The 22,272-nt window shown below is 46.7% G+C and overlaps 1 protein-coding gene across 2 annotated transcripts in view; it reads right to left on the minus strand.

Moving 5' to 3' along the window:
• Positions 1-5,996: 5,996 nt before the first annotated feature.
• The window catches only part of TNFSF8 (TNF superfamily member 8), a 31,974-nt gene continuing 15,698 nt past the window's right edge, over positions 5,997-22,272 (minus strand). The window contains exons 3-4 of one of the 2 annotated variants that reach the window (XM_065946908.1): positions 11,923-11,994; positions 5,997-10,441 (exon numbers count right to left, since the gene is read on the minus strand). In XM_065946908.1, the coding sequence (XP_065802980.1) occupies positions 10,047-10,441; positions 11,923-11,994 (467 nt within the window). In that variant the 3' untranslated portion in view covers positions 5,997-10,046. The remainder of the gene's footprint in view (positions 10,442-11,922; positions 11,995-22,272) is intronic. The other variant, XM_065946909.1, reaches the window with a different exon arrangement.

The raw sequence follows: 22,272 nt of genomic DNA on the forward strand, positions 1-22,272 counted from the left end.
TATGTAGCCTGGAGATTGGGAACCCCTGCCCTAAAGTATAAAAGTGCCCACCAGCTGTCTGTCTCACGGATACCTTTGTTGGTCATCTCGCCACAGATGAGAGATGGCTTTGGTGAGTTTGAGGAACCTTCATTCACCTTCATTCCCCATCAGCATTTCCCCCTGCTCCTCTCCCCACCGTCAGACTCCCCCGTGAATGTGAAATACAATACAATTACTTCACGTCTGTGTACTTTTCAAGCTTGTGGTGTGTTTGTTCTCCCACAGCTTTGGGAAGGATTATGCTTCTCATTTTTCAGCAGAGGAAATTTCAGTTTAAAAAGTGTTTGTGACTCATGAAGCTCCTCATGTCAGTGATTGCCTGAGCCAGGATTCACACTCAGGTTTCTAAGCTGTCCTTTCCCACCTGCTGACCTCAGATTTATTTGCTGTGTTCCTTGGCCACAGGGAAAGTACGTACACCCCCGTCTCTCTACCGTGCCCAAAGCTTTCGACATATTGGCCAGAATTTTGTCCCAACTCTTGCCTAAGCTTCTCAAAGGAGAGAGCTGGGCCAGAAAAGCAATCTGAAAAGCTCAGTGAGAGGCATTTCACATGAATACCGTAGCAGTGGCTTAATGATGCCCTTGGCAGTGTCCAGACCCTCGCATTAGTATGTACAGCGTAAGGGAAGGGAGAGTTCGTTTCCCAAAATCAATTTGGGGGAAACTGGGAAGCATAATGGGTTCCGAGTATTCTCCACTGACTAGGGAAAGTCATGGAAACCGGTGTTGCTCAAACCATTATGTGCCTGTGAATCTTTCGGATCTTATTAAAATGCACATCCTGTTTTAATAGGTCTGCTTGAGTGTGAAAGTCTGCATTTTAGTAACTATCTTGTGATGCTGAGGTTGCTAGTTAGGGGCACAATATGGACATCATGGATTTAAACCACAGACTTTTAAACTTACTGTACACTGTGGGAGCTCAATTCTGGGGCCTGGGGCCTAACCCTAGAGATTCTAATTTAACAGATGTGAGATGTGGCCTGGGCATGAGGAGTTTAAGAAATCTTTCAGTTGACTCTAAGGTGCACTAAAATTTCATTTAAATTCTCCAGGGAGTGTGTTACCAGCTATGACAGGATTCCAATAGCATATAGTCTTATAGAGATAGTAAGAGAATAGCAAGAAGAGATAAGAAAGCCTTCCTCAGTGATCAATTCAAGGAAATAGAGGAAAACAATAGAATGGAAAAGACTAGAGATCTCTTCAAGAAAATTAGAGATGCAAAGGGAACATTTCATGCAAAGATGGCCACAATAAAGGACAGAAATGGTATGGACCTAACAGAAGCAGAAGATATTAAGAAGAGGTGGCAAGAATACACAGAAGAACTATACCAAAAAGATCTTCACGACCCAGATAACCACAATGGTGTGATCACTCACCTAGAGCCAGACATCCTGGAATGCAAAGTCAAGTGGGCCTTAGGAAGCATCACTATGAACAAAGCTAGTGAAGGTGATAGAATTCCCGTTGAGCTATTTCAGATCCTAAAAGATGATGCTGTGAAAGTGCTGCACTCAATATGCCAGCAAATTTGGAAAACTCAGCAGTGACCACAGGACTGGAAAAGGTCAGTTTTCATTCCAATCCCAAAGAAAGGCAGTGCCAAAAATGTTCAAACTACTGCACAATTGCACTCATCTCACACGCTAGCAAAGTAATGCTCAAAATTCTACAAGCCGGGCTTCATCAGTACGTGAACCGTGAACTTCCAGATGTTCAAGCTGGATCTAGAAAAAGCAGAGGAAACAGATATCAAATTGCCAACATCCGTGGGATCATTGAAAAAGCAAGAGAATTCCAGAAAAACATCTACTTTTGCTTTATTGACTATGCCAAAGCCTTTGACTATGTGGATCACAACAAACTGTGAAAATTTCTTCAACAGATGGGAATACCAGGCCACCTGACCTGCCTCCTGAGAAATCTGCATGCAGGTCAAGAAACAACAGTTAGAACTGGACATGGAAAAACAGACTGGTTCCAAATAGGGAAAGGAGTATGTCAAGGCTGTGTATTGTCACCCTGCTTATTTAACTTATACACAGAGTACATCATGAGAAATGCTGGGCTGGGTGAAGCACAAGCTGGAATCAAGATTTCCAGGAGAAATATCAATAACCTCAGATATGCAGATGACACCACCCTTATGGCAGAAAGAGAAGAAGAACTAAAGAGACTCTTGATGAAAGTGAAAGAGCAGAGTGAAAATTTGGCTTAAAACGCAACATTCAGAAAACTAAGATCATGGCATCTGGTCCCATCACTTCATGGCAAATAGATGGGGAAGTAGTGGAAACAGTGAGAGACTTTATTTTATTTGGGCTCCAAAATCACTGCAGATGGCGATTGAAGTCATGAAATTAAAAGACACTTGCTCCTTGAAGAAAAACTATGACCAACCTAGACAGAATATTAAGAAGAAGAGACATTACTTTGCTGACAAAGGTCTGTCTAGTCAAAGCTATGGTTTTTCCAGTAGTCATTTATGGATGTGAGAGTTGGACTGTTAAAGTAAGCTGAACGCTGAATAATTGATGCTTTTGAACTTTGGTGTTGGAAAAGACTCTTGAGAGTCCCTTGGACTGCAAGGAGATCCAACCAGTTAATCCTGAAGGAAATCAGTCCTGAATAATCATTGGAACGACTGATGCTGAAGTTGAAACTCCAATACTTTGGCCACCTGATGCAAAGATCTGACTCATTGGAAAAGACCACAATGCTGGGAAAGATTGAAGATGGGAGAAGAAGGGAATGACAGGGCATGAGATGGCTGGATGGCATCACCGACTTGATGGGCAGGATTTTGAGCAAGTTCTGGGAGTTGGTGATGGATAGGGAAGCCTGGCATGCTGCAGTCCATGGGGTTGCAAAGAGTTGGACACAACTGAGTGACTAAACTTAACTGAACTGAAGAGATGGATTATATAGCAAATGTTACACCTGACTTATAGAAAAGGTTCAATGAAGTAAGTCAGAGTTTGTCTTTTTCCACATTCTCTGATGGCAGAGGTGAATTTTGTTTTTTGAAAATTTGTCCTCTCTTTAATCAGCATTCATTACTCTCCTCAGTGCTGCAAAACATTCATAAGAGAAAAGATGACTTTCAATCTTCTTAAGTTTTAAAAAAATTTTGTGGCTTATTTGATATCTTGCCTCTAGAATAAGGCCCATGTTTACAAAGATTTTCTTTGGTTACTTATTTAAGAAATATAACTATAGAACAGCTGTCTGATATATCAGGAACTGTGCTAGACTGTTTGGGCTGAGCATTGAATACAACTGATGGGGTCCCGGCTGTTGCGGACTTTGGATGTTGGGGAGGAGCTCTAGGGAGAACCGGGGTGGACAGTGAAATGTCATGCAGTTAAGGATGCGGCAAGAGTGAATGGAGACCGCAGGGGATTAGGTGGGACCAGAAGAGCCGGAAGGACTTTGTTGAGGAGCTCAGAACAATGATAGGAGTTAGTAAGTAAAAGAGAGTAAAATGAGCATTTCAGGAAGAAGGAAAAAGCATATGCAAATATTTGGCAGTAAGGCTGAACACAGAAGGTTTGAGGAATTGGGAGAAGTTCAGTGTCATTTGAGCAGAGGACGTAGGAGGTGGGAGGTGGGTATACAGGTGTGAAGCTGAAGAGAAAGGCAGGATATATAGAGAGACACGGCTGGTTTGGAAAGCCTGGATTTTAGGGAGGCTGGGCTCATAGCAGCTGGTGCATGGATGTTGAAATGTGGATATTCACACACCAGGGCTTGAATCCCAACTCAGCCACCCCTGGCCTGTGTGATGTTGACCACACCTCTGTGTCTCAGAATCTCAGTGTCATTGCTGCCGGCAGTGTGGGGGTAATAATGCCTCCCTCCTAGGGCTGATTTGAGGAATGAGTGAGTACATGGCAAGTGCATAACATATAAGAGCTTGATAAATGATCATTATTGCTGTCAGTTCCAAGAACAACGGAAAGCTGTTCTTCTGTCTGGAGGTGTAATTTGTAAGGAGTGAGACAAGGATGTGAGTTAAGAGGGGATGGGAATGGTGCACACGAGGTGATGGTGGCTGGGACCAGAGGACTGAGAGATATTGGACAGATATTTTTGGGTGGGAGGTAGGAAACAAGGGTCATGGGAGTCTCGGGTAGTCCTTGGGATTTGGACACAGGGATGGTGACAAGTGTGGGATGTGTATCATGAGGTCGGTTGTATACATGTTGAGTTTGTATCCATCAGGGATCAGTTGCAGGGAGCAGACTTCACTCCAGCTCGTTTAGCAGGAAGGCATTTATCCCAGTGTATTAAATGGCTTGGGCTTTCCAGATGACACTAGGGGTAAAGAACCTGCCTGCCAGTGTAGGAGACGTAAGAGATGTGGGTTTGATCCCTGGATCAGGGAGATCCCCTGGAGGAGGGCATGGCAACCCACTCCAGTATTCTTGCCTGGCGAATCCCATGGACAGAGGAGCCTGGCGGGCTACAGTCCATGGGGTCACAAAGAGTTGGACACAACTGAAGCAACTTAGCATGCGTGCATTAAATGGCTTACAGATTATCAAGAGGGCTGAGGAAGCAGAATCCAGGTTGAGCTCTCAGGAGCAACCTCTAAGGCTGCTCCTTGGAACTGAGCCTCTGTGGTCCCTGCTGTCTCTTCAACAGTCTTGCAGTCAGGAAGTTGCCCCCTCACAGCCACAACACCACCGTCTCAAACAGGAAACCACGCCCAATAAGGAAGCCGCTGCTACTGCAAGCTCTAGAACCGACGTGAATCTGCAACAGACCATGTCAGCAGAATGGATGCTCCTCTCCTTACAGCCAGGCTCGCCACACCTGCTTATCTGGACACTGGAACCCCGGCAGACCCCTGCAGCTACAAGATAACCACAGGCCTCCACAGCTGTGCGTGCCGAGTGAGTGGATGAACATTCCAAAATCTAAGACCAAGCCATTCTAAAGCCTAAGCTGCAAGGGAATAAGGAAAGTCTGTTTTTCACTTTCCCACCTGTGGGACAGGGAAAGGCAAACTTGAATAGTTGTGGGATAGGACTCATGAGAACATCATAAAATCAGTTCGGGTGGTCACAACAAGAGTATTTCCTTAGTCACAGATAAGGGCAAGTGTTGCTTAATGAAATGTTTGTCTTCGGTGTGTGTGTGTTGTTTGTATGTGCACGCACAAATGCATTGTTTGCAAAGTAGGGTTTTCTTTTTTTCTTTTCTCCCCCTCGGGGTCACGGTCAGAAAGTGAAGCAAAGCTTGCGAGCCACTGCACCAGTCCCTGAGTTCAGGCTTCCACTGCAAGGTCTCAGAGAGAACTCGCGCACAATGGCTACTGAATGTATTGGACTGGATTTTCGGAAAAGAACCAAACTGAATGTAGAGATGATGCAGTCATTGGCATGAAAATGTCATTTGAAGGCAAGGGGGTTGGTTCACTCACCCAGGGAGACAGTGTGGAGTGAGAAGAGAAGAGAGACCTGAGCCCAAGGAACATGGATGTTTGGTCTCAGGGGAGAGATTTCCTTCTGGTGTTGCGCTTACCCCTCTTGCAGTCTGGATCTTTCATTCATTCTCCAGAAAGAGAACCATGTCCAGGGGAGCCCTGGAGTGCTTTGGCAAGACGTTCCAAGCACACGCTAACTGGAGCTGATTTCTCAGCAGCCTGGTGGAGCCGTGGCACACAGGCTGGCACCTGGGCTGGGGCCTGGCACCACACTGGCACCCAGGACTTTGTGTGGGATGGCAGCACAGAGCAAAGCGGTTCTTAGGAAATACAGAAATGGCTCTTTAGATTCCAAGGCTCCAGCTTGTGAGTTGTGACCTCAGAGGAGTCTAAACCCTCACTGGTCAAGGCGAACTTAGTAGCTTTAGGGTACTATTTCTAATTTTAAAGAGAATTCTTTTGCTGTATTGAAAACTGGCAATAAGGGATGGGAACTATGCAGGAAGATCCTCATTGCAGCAAGATCAGAAGGCAAGCTACATCCTTGTCCATAGGAGAATGAGCATACTCTGATGCTCATTCAATGAAATAGTATAATGAAATAGTATAATAGCAGTTAAATGAATGAGCTATTAATAGATCTGTGTGTGTCAGCTTAGATAAATCTCGGAACCTTAATGTTATATGAAAATTTCAAGTCACAAAATGCCATATAAGGTAGGATATCATTTATTGAAAATTTTAAAATCACACAGACTTGTACTATGTATTCCTATGGGGAAACAAATATAAAGCCATATAAGTGAACGTGTTTATCACTCAGTTCAGTCATGTCCAACTCTTTGTGACCCTATGGGCTATAGCCTCCGTCAGGCTCCTCTGTCCCTGGAACCCTCCAGGCAAGAATACTGGAGTGGAGATTCCCTTCTCCAGAGAATCTTCCTGACCCAGGAATCGAACCCAGGTCTCCTGCAGAATTGCAGGTGGATTCTTTATCATCTGAGCCACCTGGTGATGGGGGCATGCAGACGCCCAGGCTGTGGTTAGCTCTGGAGAGGGGGCAGGGAAGTGAACATACTGGGGCGGCTTCAGCTCTGCCTATACTTTTACTGTTTAAAGAAGCAGAAGCAAATATACTAAAATATTAATAGTTATTAAATACTGGTGAGTCATGGGAGAAATACTACTTTTTGTTCTTTTCATAATTAAAAATAAATACAAAAATATATAAACTTTGCAGTGCCCAGAGCAATAATCAGGCTTCTTCCCCTGACCCCAGTTTAAGCAGATGACCTGTAAAGCAATTATTAGGGGACAGTGTATATACATACATACATACACATATGCATATATAGAGTATACGTATATGTACACACATAGGTGCATACCTACTTACACACACACATATATATATACACTCACCTATCTATGTAACCTTAAATAAAACAAGCTTTTAATTTTTTTACTGCAAAACATTGTTCATATTATATATTTCTTCATTTTCTGAGCAATGAAACATTTACGTCATGGGACCCTAAACTTTTTCCATGATTTGACCATGTACAAAAATCTACAGACCACCTGTCTCACATTAGAATGATGATCCGGAATTGTTTTGAGAGTCAGGGAGAAACAGAGGAATCACTGATGATTGAGGCCTGCTTCAGGGCAGTGCTGGACGGATGTGACTTGAGGAATTATGAAAAGGCTAGAAGGAAATGGCAACCCACTCCAGTACTCTTGCCTGGAAAATCCCATGGACAGAGGAGCATTGTAGGCTACAGTCCATGAGGTCCCAAAGATTTGGACACGACTGAGTGACTTCACTTTCACTTTCACAGCGGGGGCAGAAGGGTCTGGTGGGTAGTAATGGGGTCAGGAGGCTGGGCTTAAATCCCCACCTCAATCTCTGCCCTGTAGTGGGCTTGCATTCCAACACTGGCTCAGCTGATCTCTCAGTATCTTTCCAGAGATGATACTGACTAACTCCTCTGTGCTCTTAACGGCTTTGTCCCCCAGGACAGTCAGCGGTGTTCCGGGGATTCTAGAAGGCTCCCTCGTTCGGTGAATCCTGCCCAGTTTCTCCTGCACTCCTTTCTTTGGTGCCTGATCCTATCAGCCCCCCTGGACCTGTGGGGCCCTTCTCCCTGCTAAGAATTGTGTGATGTGGGGATTCTGAGAAGGAATTGGATGAGGAGGCATCCATGTGTGATGGAGAAATGGGTGAGGAAGAAGTCCCCAAATGTGGAAAAAGGCAGTCCTGTGAATTTTCCCAAGGGCAGATATACATTTATCCTCGCTTGTTATTATTCATCAACTCGTCCATCACCCTCCTCTGCAAGTTCTACAAGTATAGTTTGTGTGTGTGTGTGTGTGTGTGTGTGTGTGTGTGTGTATTTATGTGTTGGGGATGGTAGAGGGCAGAATGAGTGAGCACCAGATGAATTTTTACCAAAGAGGCATAATTTTAGGCAGCCTGGACTCCCAGTTTGAAAAATGACTTATTTTACTTGCATAGATGGTGTCATTTGCTCACAGCATTTCCAGGGGCTTGGTAACCCTCAGGGAGTGGCAGAATTCCATTTTTAAACTTTCTAGGCCATCCACTCCCTATGGTTGCCATTTCCTTCTTCGGGGGTCTTCCCAACCCGAGGATTGAATCCAGGTCTCCTGCATTACAAGGCATATTCTATATACCATCTGAGCCACCAGGGGTTCCATATTATCCCCATATTGGGTTATTAATGATTATTAATATGATTATTATTCTCTTATAATTGTTTGTCTCACTACTGGATTCCTTTAAATTCTGTGTCTTCAGATGCTGGCTTTCAGGCCATTGCTCGACAGAGACTGAGATTAGGAACCCCTCAGGAGGTAAATGTCAGGTACCTCTGCTCTGGCGTGTTGGTTAAAAATGAAAATGGAAACTTTCTCAAGTTAATATATGAGACAGTAGAAAATTTACTTGGCTTCCACATGCTTAGGTTGCAGATACGTTTCCAAGAATGCAGGAGTTGGTTTAATCAGGATTAGTTTGTCCTACAGAGTTAGGGTGTAAATGCCAGGTGCCCCCTTATTCTGTGGCTTTGGGTCCTCAAAACCTATCTATGTTTTCTTTTTTTTTTACCACAGACCACTTGACTTGCTGAATTCAACATCTCTTCCAATGCCCACTCCTCCCAAAGAATCTACTCCAGAAAGTGTTGAAGAGAAATGTAGACTTTACTGAACATTTCTTAGTGGAGACCTAGGAAGCGGTCAGTCTAACACCTGGCTCAGCAAATTAATCTTTCCCTTAGCCATTTCTATTCTCTGAAGTCCCTCTCACCCATACCACCACTGCTGTTCTTTTTCTTCCCTTCTTTGAAACCATTTCTAGTCCTTCTCTGACAAACTCTCCTGAGTTCCTACTCCTTTCTCTTCTTTCCTCCTGATTGAGAAAAATGCAAATTTTACTCCCTTCCTTTACATAGCAGTTAAGGCATTCCTTTTCCCTCTGAAGCATAACTTCACGAGCTTATATTTCAAGTCAGTGGTCCTTCTCTCAAACAAGGTGCTCCCTCGCAGACGGACAAATGTAAACCTAGGTTGAAATGTCCTGACCATCCAGATCAGGAGAGGGGGCGGCTGTTCGTCAGAAGTCCTCACCATTTTCAGAGTCATTGTCTATCAACAACACAGTGAGGCCTTAAAAACCCTCCACAGAGTGGTTTCCTGAGAGCTGTTTGAAGTGGGGAAAGAGTTCATGTGGGAGACAGCAGCTGCTCTTCTCTTACCAAACGGCTGATCACCGTGACGGCTGCACGCGGGCTGAGTACCTGCCGAACTCACGGCACTTTCCTGACGGGAATCAAAAGCTGTGTGTCTTATTGTCACTCTCGGTTCCGGCGGAGTCAAGCCTGGCCGGGTGGTTTTCCAAATACCCGCAAGGCAATAGATGCAGGATGGTCAGTTTCGCAGACTTTAGATCCTACTGTTCAGTCCGTTTGTCAAGCAAGGTGTCCTGCCCCTCGTCCCCAACTCGCGACTCTGCTGAGGTGACGTGACAGCCGGAAGGCTACGAAGTGCCGTCACTAAGTGCCAATGTGGGGGCCTTTCCTTTGGCGGGGGGCTTCGGGAGCAGCGCCTGGGATCTTAGTTCTCAGGTCTGTGGCGAGAGAGGCTGCTCTTCTGAGATGGAGCAGACTTGGAAAGATTAAAACTCAGCCCCGTGGCTTTTCTGACATGAAATCCAAGTTCCAGGGGAGGGAAAGGACTGGCTCCGGGTCACAGAGTGAGTTAGTGATGGGGCTGGGCCTAAACCCATGCCTCCTGCTTCCCATGTGTGGCTCTGTTCACCATGCCACATTGCGTCCCTGCCTTCTGTCTGGAAGATACTTCACTCAAAAGTCTCTTTTTAACCCTGAGTTGGATCTTCCCGGGGGATGGAAGTGTACTATTTAATTCCCTTTGTGTTTTTCAGTCTTGGCCTAAAGTTTTCTTTTTTTTTTCCCCAAGTGTCTGGAAGGATAAGTGCTGTGTGGTAGGGAGTTGCTTTCTTCCCAAAGGCCAGGAGGGGTGGTTCAGTCTGAACTACTGTATAAGAAGATGGACAGCACGTTCTCAAGAGGAAAGGTGTTTGTATCCACATACTGGAATTTATCCACCTCGACCGATATGGTGGTGTTGACCTGAAGGTGTTCCAACAAGAACTGGGAGAGGTTCTGGTATATGTTCTTGGTTTGCACTCCAGACTCACACACTGTCACCAGCGTCTGCTTTTTGACATCTTTGTTGATGAGGAGCTCCAGCTTCAGGTCGACCGAATGCTCTGGGCACTTCACGAGAAACTGCAGTTGGCAGATGATGAAGTACCAGCCTGGGAACTGGATCACCAGGTTCCCGTCCTGATATCTGACTCCGTGGGTGATGCCATCTTTGTTCCAAGACAACTTGGTTTTGTTTATATGCTTTGACACTGGAAGGAGAAAGACAAAAGGACCTCAGAGTCATTAGGCAAATTTCAGATGCAGATTAGAAAATTTGAAATCTTTATTCAAGTTTCCCAATTCAAGCCCCATGTTTTCTGTAATAATGCCTGCTGGTTCAGCCATCTGGAATATCTTGCATGTGAGTCCCAGGCATTGCTGAGTGTTTAAGGTACAGGTAGAAAACCATCCCTCTGCTTTTTCTCTAAAGCATAAAGCTGGAGGGTCAGAAAACACACAGTCCTAGACCTTTATCCCCTACAGAGGTAATTGTTTTCCACTTAATCATTTTATCACTCTGTTATTATTATTATAAGTTCTACTTTTCCCTTTTCAGACCATAAGTTCCTGGACTGTTCTCCTTATAAGTTTTGGACTATCCTGGACATATATTCAATCAATCAATGAACAGTTGATCAATAGGGGACTGCTATTGGGTAAGCATTGCACAAAGTATCAGAGAAAAAGCATTCAGTTTTGTTCAATTAGTAACCAGTTCAGGCATCAAGAAGTCTAGGAGAACCTCAGTCTGTTCTTTCACATTCAGATGCATCCCTTAACTATTCATTTTCTGAAGTTTTAAATGTCTTCCTCTCTCTAAAAAGGGCAGCCAGACACCATTGTGTAGACCTCTCAAGTTCACATTATGGGATTCCTCCCAGCTGGGATTTATAGAGGAGCAGAGAATTAGCAGGCCCTCCAAGCAGACATGTTGGTGTCAGAAGCCAAGGCTCTTGAGTCTTTTCACTGACAAGTCAAAATCAGCCCTGATGGGTCCAGGTGTCTTTCAGAATTGGGAAGCTGGCATGTTCATTTTAATTGCTTTCCTTTAAACCTCGTTGCAATTCCACTGAAGAATGAAAACTAATCTAACTGCCAAATTGAATTTTGAAAATGAGCAGGATGGCTATTGCAGAGAATCTTGGCCATCTCTGCTGTACCTCATCTATCCTAGCATAAATGCCTGTTGTTATTTCGTCTCTAAGGGATCTCTTACCTGAAGCATGCTGCAATATGCAAGTGGGGCCTGTGCCAACATGGTCATTAAGCTATCAATCTGGACACCAGGAAGTTTTGTGGCTCTCTTGTGAATGACTTGATAGAGGCAGAGATTAAGAGCCTGCTTCCCACATATGAGGGAAAGGACAGTACCCTTGGCCTGCAGCCCATAGATGAATGAAGATGGGTGGGGGTGGAACACCAATTCCCTCACAGGCCAGGGAGGCAAACGTAAAGGAGTGAATGAGGTTTAGGAAGCAGGAATCTTGCAGCTTTTGAGAGTGATCCTCTCCCCTCTCCCCCTAAGCCATTTAAATTTAAATTATAAAAATGATCACACAGGTTAAACAGAATACACATGCAGGTCACATTTGGCCATGAGCCTCTACTTGTGACCTCTGGCTTAGAAATCTGAGAAAGGCCATAGGAAGTGACCCTCATATGGTTGGGGTTCCTGGTTTTGGTTACTGACCTTGGAGGTAGGCCCATGACTTCTTGAATGGAGCCCTTTCCAGGATACATGAGATGTCCTCTGAGCAATTCCCTAAAAATAAGAACGCAGGTTAAATGCCTCTCTCCGCTCTGGGAACTGGAGACACGAGATCTTTTCCCATGACCGTTTGATGGAGACAATTGCTATTCTGTTTCCATTTGGGGGATAAAAGGAAAACCTGTTTTTTTCTCATTTTGCCATCAAGTACCTTAGGAGTTTTGTTTTTTTTTTCTTTAAATTTGATTGCTTCCACATGGACTTTTACAAAAGATTGTGGAAATTGGAGGAAGGAAATAAACAGGGCCTGAGTTCCTGTATGTACCTGGTGCCATTCTTGTCACTTAATATACTCCACCTCACTGGAGTTTTGCAACAGCTCTGTGAGAGAGGGCTGATTAAATCCCTTTGAGAGATGGAAAAAAGCGCGGGCACTATACAAGTTCAGTGCATTGTCCTGTGTGACTCAGCCAGGCAGTGGTGGTTAGAACACTAAGGCTGGTAGTAATTATTGCCATCCTTCCTTTAAGAGTGTACTTCTGTGCTGATTGAATTCTCAGAATAGCTCTGCAAGGCTAATGCTGATGTCTGATGTGGTCAGCAATACAAGGTCATTGCAAGTTGGAGGAAACCCTGATAGCCACTCCCATGTCTATCTGATTTCAGAGACCAGGCTTCCTCCTCAAGGCCATTTTGCCAGACAGAAGAGGTAAACACATCCTAGTGTTCAATTTTAAAAGGATATTAGAGTGTATGCCTAGAAGTGGTATTGCTGGGTCATATGGCAGTTCTATTTCCAGTTTTTTAAGAAATCTCCACACTGTTTTCCATAGTGGCTGTACTAGTTTGCATTCCCACCAACAGTGTAAGAGGGTTCCCTTTTCTCCACACCCTCTCCAGCATTTATTGCTTGTAGACTTTTGGATAGCAGCCATCCTGACTGGCGTGTAATGGTACCTCATTGTGGTTTTGATTTGCATTTCTCTGATGATGAGTGATGTTGAGCATCTTTTCATGTGTTTGTTAGCCATCTGTATGTCTTCTTTGGAGAAATGTCTGTTTAGTTCTTTGGCCCATTTTTTGATTGGGTCGTTTATTTTTCTGGAATTGAGCTTCAGGAGTTGCTTGTATATTTTTGAGATTAATCCTTTGTCTGTTTCCTCATTTGTTATTATTTTCTCCCAATCTGAGGGCTGTCTTTTCACCTTACTTATAGTTTCCTTTGTTGTGCAAAAGCTTTTAATTTTCATTAGGTCCCATTTGTTTATTTTTGCTTTTATTTCCAATATTCTGGGAGGTGGGTCATAGAAGATCTTGCTGTGATTTATGTCGGAGAGTGTTTTGCCTATGTTCTCCTCTAGGAGTTTTATAGTTTCTGGTCTTACATTTAGATCTTTAATCCATTTTGAGAAAGAAACACGTGCACCCCAATGTTCATCGCAGCACTGTTTATAATAGCCAGGACATGGAAGCAACCCAGATGCCCATCAACAGATGAATGGATAAGGAAGCTGTGGTACATATACACCATGGAATATTACTCAGCCGTTAAAAAGAATTCATTTGAATCAGTTCTAATGAGATGGATGAAACTGGAGCCCATTATACAGAGTGAAGTAAGCCAGAAAGATAAAGAACATTACAGTATACTAACACATATATACAGAATTTAGATAGATGGTGGCGATAACCCTATATGCAAAACAGAAAAAGAGACACAGAAGTACAGAACAGACTTTTGAACTCTGGGGGAGAACGTGAGGGTGGGATGTTTTGAAAGAACAGCATGTATACTATCTATGGTGAAACGGACCACCAGCCCAGGTGGGATACATGAGTCAGGTGCTCGGGCCTGGTGCACTGGGAGGACCCTGAGGAGTCGGGTGGGGAGGGAGGTGGGAGGGGGGATCGGGATGGGGAATACGTGTAACTATATGGCTGATTCATGTCAATGTATGACAAAACCCACTGAAATGTTGTAAAGTGATTGGCCTCCAACTAATAAAATAATATTAAAAAAAAAAAAAAAAAAAAAAATAAAAGGATATTAGATCATAGAGACCTGCTATATGGAGCTTCCTTGGCAGGGAGAAAAGACAATGTTTATGTCATTGTGGAATTTAAGAAATCAGAATATTTTAAATGTATTCACTGGTGATGGCAGCTTCATTTCTTAGTATAGTAACTATTTTGTATGCACAGAACCAAGCTATACATTTCCTGGAACAACTCAGGAATTCAACTTATTCTGGGCATTTTTTTTCTTATCATTGGGTCTTGGTTTCCCTAATCTATAGAACTGGCAGATCCAGGATCTGACATTGACATCTTTTGGATGATGTCACCAGAGATGACAGAGATGACCGATGAGTCCATCTGTCAGAGACTAGGCAGCCATTCAGTCAAAGTGACCACATCCTAGCAGGCTTGCTCACGGGGATTTTAGAGTAGCATCTGTTGGACTCGCCACAATCTTCTACATTGCCCTCTGTCCTGGCCTGGGAAAATCCCTCCTGGCTTTCCTTACAGTGGGGGCTTGCAGTGGTAGAAAGTTAAGTGAAGAGTTCCCCCTGCTGTCTGAATGAGCTCACTGCTAGAGGCACCCCCAGCAGAAGCAGGGGTCTGTTTTCACTCTTATCTTCCCTGGAGGTGTAAAGAGGCTCGGGTCCACAGGTCTCTTTGGTGAGGAGGGCTGGAGGGCTAGCTGCCATTGTTCTTTTGATTTCATCTCTCACTCATCCTCCAGCTAGGGATCTTGTCCTGCCTGCAGCCCACTCCTGGGTTGTGTACAGTCACAGCAAGGAGGCAAGGAGGACTGCTCATTCTTTTTTTTTTTTTTTTTGAGCCATGCCCCACAGAGCTTATGGAATCTCAGTTCCCTGACCGGGGACTGAACCTGGGCCAAGGCAGCGAAAGCCCGAATTCTAGCCAGTAGGCCAGCAGGGACACTGAGCGCTGTTTATTCCCAAATGTGCGGTGGCTGTGAGCAGAAGGCCCAGCCTTCTTTCCTGGGGGGTGTGGGACATCAGGTCAAAAGGGATCGCAGACAGACATGTCTGGCTGTGTTTCTTCGCTTGCAACCCCTTTCTGACCCCGCTGTGACTGCAGGATCGGGGCCAAGCTCCTCCCCATGGCACTTGCGTTCCGTTGTGCTCTAATCCCTAATGGACAATGCCGTCTCCTCCCGCACCTCCCCTCCTCCCCTTGTCTCTTGTACTTGTCCCGGCAGCAGTGGTGGTGGTGCTGGGAATGGTAATACCAGCTGACGCACAGTGACTAATGGCTATTTTCTTTTTACTCTGCTAAGCCTGTTACATGCATTATTTTATTTCGTTCTCACCATCACCCCACCAGAAAGGTACTCTAGACACTTCTCTCTTGTACATAAGGAAATTGAGTCTTTAAAAGTTACGTGGCTTGTCACATTTTCATAGCTAGTCAGTGGTAGAGGAGCAATTCAAGCTGAGGCTGTCTGACTCTAATGCCCGAGTGGATTTTTGACCATTCTACTGGAGGTTGGGCCCTTGGGATGCCCCCACTTATATTATGTTGGTTTTCCATTTCATCTGGAATCCCCCTCTTCACTGGCAAGCTGTGCCTTGTTTAAAGCACTGCCTGGCAGCCACCCGCTCTGGGAACCCTTCTCTGACCCTCCCTTCCGTTTGCCTATTTGCCCTCTCCATTGGAGCATGCATCCTCAGGGCAGAGACTACTGTTTCCACATCCCCACTGCCAGCCCAGAAGATACTGTGTAAATGTTTGTTGAGTTGAATCATGTAGTCTGTCTGTGCTCCTTCCCGTGGATGTCAGCTCAGTTCTCAGGGCTTGAGGAAGGGAATGCGGATGCTTCGCCTGACCTCGCCTTCCAGGCTGGACGACACCTGGCCTCATTCTCTCTTTGGTCCTGCAGGTCAGGCTAGATTACACGGGAGGTTAAGATTCAAGCCTTTGGCTCAGGCCAGCACATCACACCGTGAACAGACTCTCCTCCTCGGCCAAGACCCCTCCCACCTTGTCACTTGTGGCATCTGTCAGTTGAGCCTCTCTTAACACGTGGATGTAGAAGTACAAGCCTGGACTTGCCTCTCACACATGCAGGTTCTTTTTTTTTTTCTTTCCCCTTTGGTCTTTGCATGTTTGTTGGGTTGACCTCAGCTGTAATTCTGAGAAACCCAAGGATGGAAAAAAAAAAAACTTATTTTGAAGCTTTTGCATTTCCTGAAGTCAAATGCCATGGTGTATCTTAGTTTTTCTTAAAGAATCTGTTAGATGTTTCAAAAAGAAGGATAAACAGAGGCAACTCTCTTGAAGAATGACATCACTGAGTTGGCCAAGGGAAGGGACTGGGAAGCAGGGCTCCGGAGGAGCTCTCGGTGGAATGGAACTGCTGAACGTGGAGAGGAGCCTGGAGAAGGCACACTGCTGGTCCTAAGCATCTTTCAAGGCTGTTAGGAGGGCCAGGGCTGATGGGGGCTGGCGCTGTGGGCCCAAACAACATGGCTTCTGGAAGTTTAAGGAGATAATGCACTCAGCTAACAGTGAAAACCGCTCTTGTCCCCATTTCCCGGATGAGTCAGTGGGAAGACTTTCATTAAGGACATACAACATACACTGCAAGTCACAGTGCTGGCAGCTCAAATATTGGACCAGTCAGTGATGTTCAGAACTGTGTTGGGCTGGTGCGAGAGTCGTGTGACTCTTGTCAAGACCTAGACGAATATTCCATGGGTCGTCGGCCATGTGCCTTTGAGTCTCGTTATTGCTCTCTGAGCCCATGATGTGACCTTTTTTGGTTATGAGACAGGAATCCTATAGTATTCCTGGAAGTTTGGATTTGGGGAGCATTGGGAGCAAAACATACCTCTGTTTCATTTTTTCCCAACCGAATTAGCTGCACCTAGGGGTTTAATTTGGAGAACTAAACCCTAGGGAGGGGAAGTGAGAACAGTCTGCACATCTTGGCAAGTAGATGGCCCGGGAGTTAGAATCCAGAACTTTCCTTTGTCTGGGTGGTTGTGTCTCAAGCTAGATGAAGAGCAGGGTGGATCAGATGATCCAGAAGGGTCCTTCTAGCTGATTCTAGCTGGCTGTGTAGACTCAAGTGTACACTGCGAAGCCTGCTGCAGAGACACAAAGTCAGTCCCAGCTCCAACTGTCTTATCTTTTGAGCATGTTTCTCTGCCCCAGCTAGGAGTCTGTCTACACGTTAAGATTTCCGGACACCTGCAGCAGTAGAACAGAGGGTTTTAGGTCTGGGAATAACCTAAGTTATGAACAGCCTGGTTCTGTAAGGGTTTTCATGGTTCACAGAACTGGAAGTTCCTTGAGAAATCATTCGTCCCAGCCTTGGTAACTACAAAACACACGTGCTCCCCAGTGTTGCCCCCACAAGCAGGCTTGTCCGAGGTCACCCCGAGTCAATGGTGGGGCTGGGCCACAGTCTGGACCCCTTGCTTCTGTTGGGCATTCCATCTTCCAGGCAACTCAGGTTCTCTGTAGGTACTCCTGAGAACCAAGGCCTTCAGGTGGGCAAGACTTGTAAGCCATCCTCTCAAGCTTCAGTCTCCTCTAGAAGGATCATGAAATTTTCTTGGACTTTGTTAGGAAGCCTGGAGAGAAACATTTGCCAACAAAGCCCTCCTGGCCAGGTGCATCGAAGACAGAGACAGGGAGAGAGATGTTGCTTTAGGTGGTTGGAAGGGTCATGTTCTAGATAGAAGTCAGAACAATGCAACATGAAGATGGGAACCCTTCTTCAGATCTCGAAGTATTAGACCCAAAAGGACCATTGGATGCCAAGTTGACTGTGATGCTAGGTTTACGAGTGGAGAGGCTGAATCCAGAGGGACTGGCTCAAGACCGCACAGCAGGTCAGTGGCAGAGCTGGGTCCAGAGCACAGAGTCCCTGACTCCTAGTCCTGGGCTCTGCTCTGATTTCCAGTCTTCCCATGCAGCAGAGAGGCTTAAATGTAGGGATAAGTGGGTTTGCAGCCACCATATACACTGGCCTGAAAACTGACTAGACAGCTATGGGTGCCTGGAAAACAAGCACTGATGAGCCATCTGGACTTCCTCTTCCCAGGGGAATGCCAGCAGGTGACTTCAGATTCATGGGCTGAACCCTGCCAAGTAATAAGTCAGGGGCTGTCAGGCTTCCACTAAGATGCAACAATGCAATGGGGCAAAACAAGCCACACCTACCATTCCAGCCAGAAAGTATGTGGTCTGAGTGCCAAGTAGCTTCCAGGTTAACACTGGAGCAAAACAGACACAGTGCATCTCAGAGAAAGCACCTGGGTTCTGGTCAAGGCTTCTAACGTCAGACCTGTCACTTCCCATTGCTGCTGCTGCTGCTGCCAAGTTGCTTCAGTCGTGTCCGACTCTGTGCGACACCATAGACAGCATAGACGGCTCTGCCGTCCCTGGGATTCTCCAGGCAAGAACACTGGAGTGGGTTGCCATTTCCTTCTCCATCACTTCCCGTTACTGACCCTCAATCACTGCATCTGTTAAGTGGGGTTAGTAACGGTCAACCCCAACATGTGCATGTTGCGAAGATGCAATGAGGTTATGGGTGTCAAATGGCCTGTACAGCGCACGGCTTGGAGGGGGTACCCAGCACGCGGTAGCCCCCTCTTGTCCCACTCCTCTTTGCTTGGTTCTTAAGTAGCACAGCTTAGCAGCGCTCTTAGCAGACTTGTCTGGCCAATGAGACGCTCATTAAACCAGAGCCTGTGACGTTATCTAGTGGACTCAGGTTTCTTAATTATGTACCTAAGTGTTTGAGGCCATTGGATGCTCTCAGGAAAGTGTGAATAGCCCTTCATCCGTCTGTTGAAACTATTTTAATCCTTCCAAGAAGGAGAGGAATCATCCTCATGACTCTGCATCTACCATGTCCTGGCTTCTGAGTTCCACCCTTTTGGCGCAATATCCAGGAGAGTCGCAATAGTGACATCTAGGGGAGAGCCTCGCCATTATCGGTGGAATTCGGAATCAAAGTGAATCCTTAACCTAAGGGTTATTTCAGCTGACTTCAGTTTCCTTGGCTAACTAGCCATGGGGAAACTCCAGAATAGGCCATTTGTTAAACAAGGGACTAAGTAGCCTTGGGTTTGCAGACAGCATTTGAGGAGTGGCTATTCTGGCATGCTCAGTATTAAACACATAGAGAGTCACCAGTAAATACAAGTTGAGATCAAGTGAAAATTCATTTGAATCCCTTGAAGGTTCCTTGGGATTTTGAGGGTTTTTTTTTTTTTGCCACATGCCACAGCTTGTGGGATCTTAGTTCCTGACCAGGTACTGAACAGGGCCCACAGCAGTAACAGCACAGAGTCCTATCAACTGGACCGCCAGGGAGTTCCCTTGGGGTCTCTTCAATCCTGACCTGTTGCAGAATGTAAGATAAAGCTATCTGACTTGCTGTGTAATTCCTTGAAATTCACTTACACTAAGTGCAGACTGAATTGATATTATTGGAGGGTATTTAAGAAGCACCTTTAAAGTCTGATTGAAAAGGCAAAGAGAGATCTGCTCACGTCTGGCTCCCATTTCCTGGCCCAGGGCTTGCACAGCGGGGCTTACAGAAATTTAAGACAACATGTGTGGTGTCCAGAGAGCTTGGATGAAACATGTAGTGAAGCCAGTTTGAAAAACAAACTTGCTTTCCTTTCCTCTTTCCCATCTTCCTTATGTCCTTCCCTCCTTCTCCCACCTCTGTTTCTTTTTTTCTCCTCTTCCCCAAAGTGAAAGATGGGGTTTTTCTCCTGGATTTAAAGACTTGTGACACGTGTATGTGCAAAATTCAAGTATAAATGTTAATATGCGCCTTGATGATCTGAATTCTTTTCCTTTCTCTTCCCTTCCTCCTGTCTCCCCCCCCACCCCATCTTCCCTTCCCGCTCCTCTCCTCTGGGTGACAAGGGGCAGGGATTAAGCACAGACGGCTTTGGCACTCTGACGGCCTCTCCAGGACCGTGTCCCACCGTATGCTCTGTGGCCCATTTTCTCGTTTATTTCTGTTAGAGAGATTCCCTGATCCCGGTTAGCTCTGCCTTAAGAAAAAGACAGTTTCAGAGTGAGCTCTGAGTTAATGGGTTTAAAGTGAACATAAAGGCAAGTAAGTTCTTTGAGGCCTGTGACTACGTGAAAAGCAGTGACCGCTGAGCAGTTGTATCCCCGCTTAGTGTGGGGGAAAAAAAGAAAAAAATATACGACAACCAGCGGACTGGGCAGTTAGATCCCACTCTGTCCATCTGACAGATGCGAGGTCTCCATTTGCTGTGTTCAGCACTTCTAGGGGAGGAGGCGGCTGCAGCTCTACCTGCCTCTTGTGCGGGCCGAAGTTCAACCCAGTTCTCGGCCCTTTGCACCTCTTCCTCATCTGGGGATTGAATTCGGGTGGGGGATGGGGCACACACAAGAGGGGTTCGGGACTCCTCCAGGTGGTCTGTTTGCACCTCCTCAGGGCCCCCAGGAACCTCTGGATATTAGGGGGCACGTGACACTCACAGGGAAGGCGGATTCTCTTAACTGGCTGGCAGTGGGGGTGGGGGGAGGATCCTCCCAGGTCTCAGGATCCTCCGCTGCCAAGCTGGGGCCTGAATTTGGCCTCCAGATCCCCTGGCTCTGACTCTCGTGCGGATCCACGTGTGGAGGTGCCCTACTGGCCCCCTCTGGCCCGGAGCTCCACACCAGGGAGCACGCTCCAGTGCCCGGAAGGCAAACAGCTTCAGGAGCAGGTGTGGAGGATGTGACAGAGAGCCCTGGGGGGATTCCTGGCCTTGGAGCGCTGGTGGGGACACTGAACGGAAGCACAGTCATGTTGCGCTCAGCATCTTGACCCTGACATCCTGGATAAGCCAAAGGGCTCCCAGGCACGTCAGCCTCGACTTTGAGGTCAGGCCCCACTCCTTGCTAGCTGTGCAATCTTAGGCAAGTCGGTAAACCTCTCTGTGCTAAGTTTCCCACTTAAAAATATCAAGGGGCTAATAATTATCCTGGGGTTTGTTGTGAGACTGCACAAGTGAATCACGAAGCCCTCGGCCCAGTGCTTGGCCCAAAGCAAATGCCCCATCAGTGTTTATTATCTTCATCCCATCACATCCTCACACCTGCCTAGCTGGGGAATAAAAGAAAAACTGATTTACAAGTCATCTACGAAATTCCTCCAGTGCAGATAAGAACTGATACTTGGTTGCTGGGATGTTGGAAATGCCTGGGACTGAGACCAAGGTGACCAAAATTATTTTGCAATGAAGTCAGGAGTTTGACTTCTGCCGAGTTTGTGAGGGGAAGTGATGGGTGATGAAATTGGGAAGAAGAAGGGCATGGAAGCAGGTGGAAGCGGGGTGGGTCAGTATGTGTGCTAAAGGGCTGAACCCAAGGGAAGAGCGCTGTCTCCTGAGAGTGCTCTACCTGCTGGGTGGGGTGCAGAGGCCTCGCAATCGCGTGGGATCTGAAACTCTGTTCTGCCTCATCCTCCGTGTTGGAAGGCACCACCCCACCAGCCTCTCCGCATTCCCTGAATCCTGATGTCAGCTTTGCTGCACACAAACGTGGGTGCTTCTGGAACTGGGGAGATCAGGCATGGGGGCTTGTTCTGGGGTTGGGGCGAATACGGCACAAACAGGAGAACATGTGAGATTCAGAATGTGGGGGAGGCAGGAGACAGAACAAGGATGACGAGAAGCGGCACAGCCCCCTCTCGCGGCCCCCCCGGACCCCGTGCCCAACCGTGTGGCGGACAAGGGTCGTATCTGTGGTCCCGTCCTGCCCTCGGAGCGGCTCTGTGAAGGAGCCCTTAGTGACTCTGTTTGCTAGAGGAAAGGAGAAGGTTCTCCGCCCGGGGCCTGCCTGGCTGCCCACAGTCCCAGCCGAGCCTCCGCCCAGGCCCCCGAGTCCTCAGCACGAGGGAGGGGGGTGAGGTGGCGGTCTGCCGGTGACAGGTCTCCTGGCCGGGAGTGGGAGGTGAGTGCTGGGACTCAGACACCCTCTCCTTACAGAAAAGGCCTGGCGTTCTGCGGTTTCCCTGCAGCTAAGCGTCGTCCTGTGTGAACGTCGCTTTGGTTTGCGTGCTTGGCCCTGTTTGCCAGGCTCGGGGCTGCTGCTGGCTTCCTGGTGGGCAATTTCCATCGGCCGGTGCCACAGGGCTCCCTGGTAAGGGTCCAGCTTCTGCGCTCATCCACCCCAGTGACAAACCACGTGCTGCCCCCGGAGCCTCTGGGAGACGTGCCCCTCTGCCTGGGGAATGGCCTTTCCAAAGGGAGTTCGTGGCCTCGGCTGTTTACAGGGGTTTGTTGGGGACGAGGCTGTGCCTCCTGCAGGAAG

Source organism: Muntiacus reevesi, chromosome 10, assembly GCF_963930625.1.
Source record: "Muntiacus reevesi chromosome 10, mMunRee1.1, whole genome shotgun sequence".
NCBI classification, from domain to species: Eukaryota; Metazoa; Chordata; class Mammalia; order Artiodactyla; family Cervidae; genus Muntiacus; species Muntiacus reevesi.